This window comes from Trichechus manatus, unplaced genomic scaffold (genome assembly GCF_000243295.1).
Source record: "Trichechus manatus latirostris isolate Lorelei unplaced genomic scaffold, TriManLat1.0 scaffold00559, whole genome shotgun sequence".
Lineage (NCBI taxonomy): Eukaryota > Metazoa > Chordata > Mammalia > Sirenia > Trichechidae > Trichechus > Trichechus manatus.
This window is the reverse complement of record NW_004444495.1, coordinates 44,586-55,996: the sequence shown is the minus strand read 5'-3', so window position 1 is coordinate 55,996 and position 11,411 is coordinate 44,586. Positions and strand designations below refer to the sequence as shown.

The following is an 11,411-nucleotide window of genomic DNA, read 5'->3' as shown; positions in this document are numbered from 1 at the left end:
TATGCATGGGCTTTGTAAAACTAAAGTGCTAGATGAATATCAGGTGCGTTTAGTTTATCAAGTAATTATCCAACCGACTATAGAAACACCTGACCTGCAGCATTCCTATTTCTTAGGGAAGAAACTCAGTACATATGGAACAAAACCCATAAAACAACATTGGCAGAAACCTCAGAGTTCTCACACTCATACACCAAGCAATGTACAAACTAGAATTTGTCTATAACTCAATCTTGGAACCATAGTAAAGTTTTGAAAAGAAATTAAGACATTTCAGTCCTAAATCTAAATAAAAATAGCTAAACTAAGAAATTATTATTTTAGGTCTAATATATGGCTCAACATTTAATAAAATACTAACATCTGCAATTCCATAACTTGGCTATAATCAAGCTGAAGTTGATCTTTATGCTACTCGAAACCTTGCTTTTCACAATAATAAAAATAATATTAATGAGGTTACTAACTTCATTTCAGGACCAGAAAAAGATTTTTACTCATAGAATATGTTTCTCTCATTACAGAACTTCATTCAAAGCCAAATATCTTACTTCTTTTGGATTGGATTGGTCCGTAAAGAAATCAGCGCTCTCTGGACTTGGGAAGATAACTCAGCACCCTCTCTTGATGTGTAAGCCTCTAGAATAGATACTAGCTAATCAGTTCTATGGCTCACTGGGTGGGACTCAACTACTAACCAAAAGGCTGGACGTTTTAACCCACCCAGAGGTGGCTCAGAAGAAAGGCCTGGTGATCTACTTCTAAAACGCCACAGCCTTGAACACCCTGTAGAGCACCGTTCCCCATTGCACACGTGGGGTCATCATTAGTCCAAATTAATTTGACAGCAACTGGTTTGTTTATGTTTTTGTTTTGTTTCATTTTAGTTAGTTCTATAATCAGAGATTCTGGTTTATAGTCTTAAAATGAAAAAGAAAAAATGCATTTATATGCATGCATACACGGAGCCCCGGTGGCTAAGTGGTTAAACATTCGACTGCTAACCCAAAGGTCAGCAATTCGAATCCACCAGCTGCTGGTTGGAAACCCTGTGGGGCAGTTCTACTCTGTCCTGTAGGGTTGCTATGAGTCGGAATTGACTCCATGGCAATGGGTTTGGTTTTTTGGGTTATACGCATAAACGCATATGTATATAGTTATGTATACACACGTACACATACACACACTCACGTCAAAAGTTCTAAGCTCAGTTATGGAGATGTGAAGGTAGGGGGACTTTTCAAGTTCAATTCCATGTCTATAGTTCTCATAAGATTCTCCATAAAAATTTTAGGGCACAAAGCAATAATCTTGATAAAAAAAGAAAAATATACCACCTTATCTGTGAACGAATATCTTTTATTATGTCTGCATAGATGAATATGTATTTTACAGTGTTTATTTTCTTTAGTTTTACTTCAAGCGGTTGGAAAGCATCAAAGCCTGGAGATTGTGGAATTATAACAGCAAAAACGATAGCGCCTTCTGACTGTTTAAAACGCAGGCCGTGTATTTGTGAGAAGAAAATTGCTCGTCTTGCTACCTGAGAACAAGAGCAACAACAACAACAACAAAAAACACTCAATTGTGTTTTCTTATGAGACTAGGAAGTTAGAGAGTCTCTCTCTCATCTCAGAGGATGTTTGCTTTTTTTTTTTTTCCAAATGGGCTGTACTTATATTCTAAACTCTGATGGAGATGAGGCTGAAATATAAGATGCAGCAGACCTACCACTTCTGCCCCTCTTGCATCTAGACTGCTTCATGATACCAGTTAGGAACACGGATTAGTGGAGTACTAGTGCTTCTGATGAGTTTTAGGAGGCAGAGTTTTGTATACCCTATGTCTGCAACTCACATATTTAGTACGTAATCCTGTAAACTTCAGTCACCATCCTGCACATTTTGACTGGGAATGACTGTAAATAGTAACCAAAGTCATTATTCTCTATCAATTGTGTATGTATCGCTGTTTGACTCCTTACCTTTTAGGAGAAAGGCAGTCCAATAGACAGGAACGAGAACAGTAACTCGAATCAGGTCTGAGTTTGACACCTGCTCCCACACCTAACAGTTACGTGCTTACTTGCGAATCCAAACTGCCAAACTGTTTTCCAACGTGACTGTACTATTTTGCATTCCCACCAGCAATGAATGAGAATTCCATTTGTTTGCATCCTTCTAACATTTAATAATGCCACTTTTTTAAACCACTTTCATAGTAAAGGCGTAGTGGAATTTAACTCTGGTTTTAATTTGTATTTCCCTAAAGAATAAACGATGTGAATATCTTCTCTTGGGTTTTTTGCTTGTTTATTTGTTTGTTTTGTCATCCACGTATCTTTATGATGAAATATTTATTCAAATCATTGCCCAAGTTTATTGGGCTGTTTGTTTTCATGAGAGTTCTCGACGTAGTCTGGATACTGGTACTTTATCAGAAGGGTTTTACACACATGTCATTATAGTTTTTCATTCTCTTAACAGTGTCTTTAAAGGGCAGAAATTTTTAATTTGATGAAGTACAATTAATCAATCTTTCCTTCTACGATTTGTGCCTTTTTTATCCTTAAGAAATCTTTACCTAACCTAAGGTTGAAATTTCTTTCTCTTATGTTTTCTTCTAGAAGTTTTGAGTTAACATAAAATTCTATATTCCATTTCAAATTTGTTTTTGTATATGGTGCAAGGTATGGGTCAAGGTTTCCTTTTTTCTTGTATATTGATGCTTGCTGAAAGTGAAGAGGACTTGAAGTACTTACTGATGAAGATCAAAGACCACAGCTTTCAGTATGGATTACACCTCACCATAAAGAAAACAAAAATCCTCACAACTGGACCAATAAGCAACATCATGATAAACAGGGGAAAAGATTGATGTTGTCAACGATTTCATTTTCATTGGCTCCACAAACAACACCCATGGAAAACAGCAATCAAGAATCGAAAGACACATTGCATTGGGCAAATCTGCTGCAAAAAACTCTTTAAAGTGTTGAAAAGCAAAGATGTTCCCTTGAAGACTAAGGTGCGCCTGACCCAAGCAATGGTGTTTTCAATCCCCTTATATGCATGCAAAAGCTGGAAAATAGATAAGGAAGACCAAAGAAGAGTTGATGCCTTCGAATTGTGGTGTTGGTGAAGAATATTGAATATATCGTGGACTGCAAAAAGAACGAACAAATTTGGCTTGGAAAAAGTACAACCAGAATGTTCCCTAGAAGTAAGGATGGCAAGGCAATGTCTCACATACTCTGGACATTTTCAAGAGGGAGCAATCCCTGGAGAAGGACATCATGCTTGGTAAAGTAGAGAATCAGCAAAAAAGAGGAAGACCCTCAATGAGATGGCTTGACACAGTGGCTGCAACAATGGGCTCAAGTATAACAATTGTGAGGATGGTGCAGGACCAAGTGGTGTTTCATTCTGTTGCACATAGGGTTGCTATGAGTCAGAACCGATGCCATGGAACCTAACAACAACAACATGTATAAGGAGCCCTCGTAACACAATGGTTAAGAGCTGAGGCTGCAACCCAAAGGTCTGCAGTTCGAACCCACCAGCCACTCCTTGGAAACCCTATGGGTCAGTTGTACTACATCCTGTAGGGTTGCTATGAGTCAGAATTGACTTGACAGCAATGGATTTTGTTTTATAAATGGATATATGGGGTCTTGGGGGCACAACGGTTAAGCGCTTGGCTGCTAACCAAAAGGTCAGCCATTCGAATCCACCCGCCATTCCTTGGAAACCTTAAGGGGAATTTCTTGTTGCTCTTATCATTCCACAGTGTCCATTCCTTGATTCTTTCCGAACGCTCGAAGTAACACTAAACAAAATAAACACTGTAAAAAAATTCATTTATGCAGACATAATAAAAGATATTGGTCCACAGACAAGGTGGTATGTTTTTCTTTTTTTACCGAGGTTATTGCTTTGTGCCCAAAACTTTTTTATGGAGAATCTTATGAGAAATATAGACACAGAATTGAACTTGAAAAGCCCCCCTCCCTTCCCAATGGACTCATCTCCATAGTTGAGCTTAGGAACTTTTGACATGAGCGTGTGTATGTGTGCGTGTGTATACTTTTACTGTCCCTGAATGCCTGCATCACAAGGCCAGTCACTCTACACTCTTGACTTCCCCCCGCAGTTGCTTGTTACTCAGTGGTAGAAGACAGAGATGGTTCCCTAGTTCCCTTGTCCAGCATCTGTCTTATGTGAACCTCAGTTGCATGATCTTGATAGTGGGATTTTGCAACCTTCTTGCCCACTTTCTTGTGTTGCCAGCCAAAGTCTTCCTTGTATTTGTGGGAGATCTTGCACAAGCTGGAGCATGTAGTGTAAGAGTTTGTTGCTCACTATGCACCCTGGTGGAAATCTAATCAGTCTTCAGAGCTGATTCTTTGTCCTTCCCCAAGCACTCACAGGGACTCATTAAGAACAAAAACCCTTAGCCTTGAAGCTAATGTAAAAAAAAAAAAAAAGTTCTAAGTAAGCAGGAAAATTCCATGCTTTAAGAGAGAAGAACAGTTTTTCAAATATTATGTCATTGTGATTGTTAAGGTTGGTGGTCAACTTGTCTGGGCCATGATTCTCAGTGGTTTGACAGTAATGTAATGATGTAATCAACCTCATGATGAGATATGCTATGAGCAGCCAATCAGTCCAAAGGGAGTTTCCTTGTGGGTGTAGCCTGCCTCCAGTATATAAATGGATGTTCCAGCAAGGCTCTTGCTCTGGATCCTGCATCCAGCTCATCGTCATCTGAACTCCAGTTCTTGGGACTTTAGCTGGGAGCTTCCCTTCAGATCTTGGGTTCATCTGCCCCTGCAGCTACATGAGTCAGGAGAAGAAGGTTCCAGCCTGACACCTGACCCACAGATTTAGGACTTGCCAGCTTGTACAACCACGGGAGCTATTTCCTTGAGACAGACGTATGCGCACATAAACATATGCGTGTGTGTGTTATGTATGTATGTATGCATATGCGACACGGGTTTTGCTTCTCTAAAGAACCTAGCCTAAGAGAGTCATCAGATTTTAAATTGGCATATAAGCATGAGACTTTTCCCCTTCTTTCAAAAATCAAAAAATAGAAACATGGTGAATTTGAATTAGGATTACACACTGCATTTAAATTTAAACTTAAATTAATTAAAATTAAATACACTTAAAATTTTAGCTCTTCAGTCACAGTAGCTACATTTCAGGTGCTCATTAGCCACAAGAAAATAATGGCGACCACACTGGAGAGCACAGATATAGAGCATTTCCCTCATCACAGAAATTTCATTTGGATAGTGTTTTTAGAGACTATTCTAATAGTCTAATTTACAAAGTAAGGCCAATTATATTTTAAAGTGCTAATAACAACTTACATTCCACCAGCAGCGCACAGGCAACCCCACTGCCATTCAGCCTCTCCAGCATTTCATAAAGTCGCACTTCTTATTTTAGACTAATGAATGATTGTTAAATGATCAACTCCTTTTACTAAACAGACTACTGACCTCGGCCTTATATCAAAGTTCCAGAAATATATGGGTATTGCCTACGTTAAGCTTCAAGAACCACGCTGAACAAGACCACCCGATGATCTGTCCCTAATGCGTATATGGAGGACTAATTGTTGACAAAGCCACAAAGGCAATCCAATCAGAATGGATAGCCTTTCAACAGACAGTGCTGGCAAAATTGGAAACCAATATGCAAAAAAAAAAAAAGGACTTAAATTAGTACCGTATACAGAAATTAACTCAAAATCGATCATATAGCTAAATGTAAAATCCAAAACTATAACATTTCTAGAAAAGAAGTAAGACAGTATCTTTGTGGCATTGGGTTAGGCAATGATTTCTTAGATATGAAACCAAAAGCACAATCCATACAAAAATAAATGGGTAAGCTGGACTTCATCTAAATTAAAAACAACTTGTCAAAAGACAGTGTTAAGAAAATGAAAAGATAAGCTACAAACTGGGCGAAAATCTTAACAAAGCATATATTTGATAAAATGCTTTCATCTAGATGAAAAACTTGCAAATCAAGATTAGAGACCAATAAAACAATTTTCAAAGATTTGAAGACTTGAATAGAAACTTCATCAAAAATACATATGGATGGCAAATAAACACGTGGAAATATGCTGAAAATCATTAGTCATTAAGGAAACGCACACTAAAATCAAAATGAGATATCCCTAAATGGCTAAAATTTAAAGACAATTGTTGGCAAGGATGGGATGGGACTTGTACTCTCATACACTTCTGGTGAGAATGTAAAATGGCACAACCACTTTGGAAAAGTTTGGCACTTTCTTAAAAAGTCAAACATGCACTTACTATAGGATTCAGCTATTTTACTCTTTGGTAGTTACCCCAGGGAAAAGGGAGTGTATATCCATATGAAGGATTGTACATGAATGACAACAGCAACTTTATACAGATACCTCTTTTCATTGGCAAAGATGCTGCTGGCAAAGACAAAGAGATTGTTGGTAACATACTGTGACGGTAGAAATATAAAGAAGTAGGAAATCTTGAACATTGCTCATGAAAGTTGACACATATACAACCTCTTTGATGGACAATCATTAAATATCTATAAAAAATCAACACAAATACCTTTTAATACAGAAATTATACAGCTGGAGATTTATCCTATCTATGTGTATAATACATGACAAATTATACTTTATATGTGTTATTCATTGCAGCACTTTTATATAATCACAAAATTCTGGAAAAAACTAAGTATCTATTGAAATAAAATTGGTTAAGTAGATTTTGGTACATCCATTTAGTATAATCCTTGCAGAAGAGTGAGGCAGCTTCTTGTGTACTGTTATGGAACAATCTGCAAGACATAGCTTTAAATAAAAAATAAAGAAGCAAGACTATTGTTTATAGTTATGTAACAGTTCATTTAACAAATACCATGTGTGTGCTTGTACTTTCCTGGAATAGCTCTGGAATAATAGCCGAGAAACTAGTTATAAGTCTGTCTCTGAGAAGACGACTAAGTAACTAGAGGACAAGGGTGGAAAGGAGAAATGTTTTCAGAGTTTTTCATTTTGTACCTTTTCTATTTTGAGTTATGTGAATATATTACCCATTCAAATAAATTTAACTAAATGATTAATACAAAATAAATTCAGAATCCTTCATCCAATAAGGATGAATTTGTTTCAGGTAGACAAGTTTTCTGATTTGTTGGTTCTTGACATTTCAACAACAACAACAAAATACACTGATTGCTGGTATTTATTTCGTTTTACTATATATACAGCTTCTTATTTTTTCTTTGCTCATGGGCATTTTGAGAGAGAATAATTCTTCATAAACCATGCAGAGTCAACTGATTTGACTTCCTCTCCTAAGTTTTCTTTACTAATAACTATTAAAGAATGAAAACATTAAGACTTCAAATTTAGTAATTATTTTTATTAGCAAGGCAGGTAAACTTCCTTTCACAAATGTAATAAAAAGCTTTAGTACAAACATCATTCGTAAGAGCTGTTGGCTTGAGATATCCACAATTTGTATCACGCTTATCAGACATATGTTGAATATCCCTGCATCAGAGAATGTACTCATTTTAGAGAGCCACTCCTAAGGCAAAATTTCAGTATTATAATATTCGTGTATATATGCATAATTATTTCCAAGGACATAAACAATCAGATACATAGCTACTGAATCATGAGGCATAATTGTTTGTAAAACTAATGGATACTATACCGATGGAGGATAGCAGATAAGGAAGAGGTAAGAAGAGTGTGGGAAGGGGGTCGGGGGCATATACATGGATCCCATGTACATTTGGGAAAGTATTCTTCTGAAACATCTAAAAATTCTTCCAAGTGACTAAGTGTAGTAAAATTATTCTGTGACACACTGAAACTAGATATAAAAATAACTCCCGTTTACTGTTACAAAGAGGAAATTGCAAAGGGTCCCCTTGAGGCTCCAGTGCTAGACTCCCTTTCAGCATAGAAGATGATGGCTTGCATTTCAAACATAAGTGTCCCCTTTTCGCACTGAGCCTAATCTCTTGGACACTAAAGTATTACAATGTTGTGAAATTGAATGAGAATAGGAAAATGGATTTTAAAGGATAGGGCTAGACTAAAATATAGAATAGAAATTTTGCTTAATCTTAATTTCCCTCCAAACATCCATGAATCTAACTGATCCTAAGTAATAATTTCAAGTAAAAAAAGTTATTTGCAGTAAGTCACCAACGTTTGAAACTCTGCTTGTTATTTCAGTAGCACTTCTCTGTAAGCTGTCCGTTACTCTCAGCTGGTCTTTCATGATTTTCCTCTCGTATCTTTAGCCACTCTCTCTCAGGAACATTTACTGGTTATCCTCATCCTCCCAATATCTTAAACATTTGGGTGTTTAAGGGCTCAGTCCTTGAGTTTTTTTCAAGATCACATCTAGCCTCATAGTATTAACACCATCCATACTTTATTGTTGTTAGATGACATCCAGTGGCCTCCGACTCACGACAACCCCATGTCTTACAGAATAGAACAGCTATCTAGGGTTTCCCTGAGTATAATCCTTAGGAAAGCAGATTACCTGGCCTTTTCTTCACCTGGATGGGTTCAAAATGCCAACCGTTAGGTTAGCAGCCAATCGCAAAATGCTTGTGCCACCAGGCTCCTTATCTATACACTGATGCATGCTAAATTTGTATTCCGAGCACAGACCTCGCACCTGAACTTCAGAAGTATATACCAAAATGCCTATGTGACATTTCCCTAGTTATCTAAATGTCTAATAGATTTCTCACATTATACCTAAAACTGAACTCCTAAGATTCCCCACCAGAGTTGCCGGCAACACCATCCAGACAATTGCTCGACAAAAATCTTGGAATCATCCCTGATTTTCTTTCTCTCACACATCTTCGAAATATGTCTGGAATCTCCACCTCTACTAGTCTTAATCAAGCCAAAATCATCCTTTACTGGGATAATTCCAATAGAGTCTTAACTAATCTCCCAGCATCCCAATTTGTTACCCGCACCCCACAACACGCACAATCTAATCTGAACACAGTAGCCAAGATAACTCTTTAAGAATCCTATTCTTATCACTCTTCTGCTAAAAACCCTCCAATAACTTCTCATGACACTCATGAAAAAGGTAAAGGGGCTTCACCCTTATGTCTGATCTCCCCCTTGTTGCCTCTCTGACCTCCCATTTCTCTCCCCTTGCTCACTCTGAAACAGCATCACAAGCCTTCCTTCTATTTCGTCAAGCATGCCAAAGGCACTTCCACCTCAGGGTCTTCCCATGAGCTGTTCTCTTGCCAGGATGCTATTCCATCAGGTAGCCTACAGGATCTGCTCAGTTACCTCCTTCAAATCATTGAACAAATGTCACAGTCTCAAAGACGCATTCCCTGAATACCCTATTAAAACAGTGAAATCTCTGCTTCTCAGCACCAGGCAAACCGGTCTACTCCCGGCTACAGCTGGATGTACGAGCCTGCATTTATAGCGTTTGTGAACTTCTAATATACTATATAATTTGCTTGGTTTATTTGGTTTGTCATTACTCATCTATTCTTTCCCTGTTCTTGACCTATAATTTATGAATCAGTTACTGAGAAAGAAAGGAAGCAGGAGACTATAAGATGAAAACTTACAGGTGTTTAGAAAGTTCTGAGCCATCATTCAGCCATCTCCAGGGGTCATTAGTTCCTTTTTTATGTAATCCAACCCAGTGATTGTAATCGATATGTGATTGAAGAAATTTCTATGGGAAAATTAGAAACACTAGTATTACTCACAGAGGCTATGAAAACATTTTGCCTACAGAGGACTCTCATAAAACACTGATCAGACATCTCCAAATACCCCTATGATAAATAGTGAAGGCAGAACCAGCCCCATTGCACAGAGAAGAAACAGAAGTACAGAGAGCTCGATGACTGAATCACTCTCAAATGGATGAAAATTACCAAGGAGGGGGGGTGATGGACATTTTAAAAGGATGCAAATATCTGCAAGAATAATAAAAAAGACAGGCCTATATGACCGCACTAAATTTAAAATTCCTCTTCGTCAAAGGACTCCTAGAAGCACAGGAAAGTTAAGCTTCAAATCTAGAGACGATATCTACAAAAAGTTAGCATAAAGAACAAATACAGTATTGTTACAAATCAATAAGAAAACAAAAATCATCCAAACAAAAAAAGTGACAAAAAATGAGAATATTTCACATACAAAACATATATGACCAATAAACACATGCAAACATATTTAAAGCTGCTCAGGCTCACTAGATAAGAGAAATGCAAAACAAGGCTACAATGAAATATCATTTTACAACTATTCAATTGACAGAAATTAAAAAGAATGACAGCACCAAGTCTGTGGGGGGAAGGGATCAGCACAATATCTTTTAAACGAATGCTAAAATCATATTGGAAAATAATGTGTAACCGACATGGAAAATCGAGTTTTTATATATCCCATTACCCAGTGATTTCATGCCTAAGGTGATTATAATGAAGAGAAGAAAGGACACGTAAAAAAGTCTTTCATAGAAAACCCATTTAAGGATGTTTAATGAATAACTATTCATACCAACAAAAAACTGGAAACAACCCAAATCCCCATCATCTGGAGAATGGATGAAGTATAGTCCCGCTATGGAATATTGTAGAGCAGCGAAAATAAAGGAAATGTCACTGTAGGCTTCAAGTCAGGTTATGCCATTTATTCATCACGTAAACTTAGTCCCATATATGAACTTCCTTGAACATTTTTCTTATCTGTAAAATGCGAATCATATTGTTTTGAAGATTTTGTGCCCTGAAATAATGTGTGCAGCATGTCTGAGACATCGTAAACATAAAAGTATTGTTAATTTTTGTAGTCATTATTCTAATTAGCATATTTTATTCACTCTAAATATTCTCTTTTGTATTCAAATATGAAGCAATAAATTTTCTTTCTGAAAAGGAATGCATTTATTTTCTCTTCTCTCTCTCTGTCTCTCACACACACACAATGTTCAATATATATTCATTGTAATTAACTTATATAATTGTAAATAAAAAACAATTGTAAAACGCTGTAAGCATTTATGTTTAACACCTAGGAAAATGTGTGGGTGTTATACGGACTTGTCAAAATATACGTCATTCTTTCTGCGTCTGCTAAGAAGCCCTATGATTCCATGTGCATTAGTCTATTTCTTCAGCTAGTTTTACTAGATGCTGAGAGTGTGCATGAGGGGCCCTGGTGATATAACGGGTAAGGGCTCAGCTGCTAATGCAAAGGTGAACAGTTCGAACTCGCCAGCCCCTCCGTGGGAGGAAAGATCTGGTGACTTGCTCCCTTAAAGATTACAGCCTAGGAAACCCTCTGGGCAGTTCTCCTCTGTCCCA

At 37.2% G+C, this 11,411-nt stretch overlaps 1 protein-coding gene across 1 annotated transcript in view; it reads left to right on the top strand.

Annotated features, from left to right (window-relative positions):
• Nucleotides 1–1,777, top strand: part of LOC111819414 (C-type lectin domain family 7 member A-like) — a 4,376-nt gene extending 2,599 nt beyond the window's left edge. Inside the window, exons 3-4 of the mRNA XM_023725870.1 lie at nt 525–631; nt 1,412–1,777. Coding sequence (XP_023581638.1) covers nt 525–631; nt 1,412–1,547 — 243 coding nt within the window. The 3' untranslated portion in view covers nt 1,548–1,777. The remainder of the gene's footprint in view (nt 1–524; nt 632–1,411) is intronic.
• Nucleotides 1,778–11,411: the final 9,634 nt, after the last annotated feature.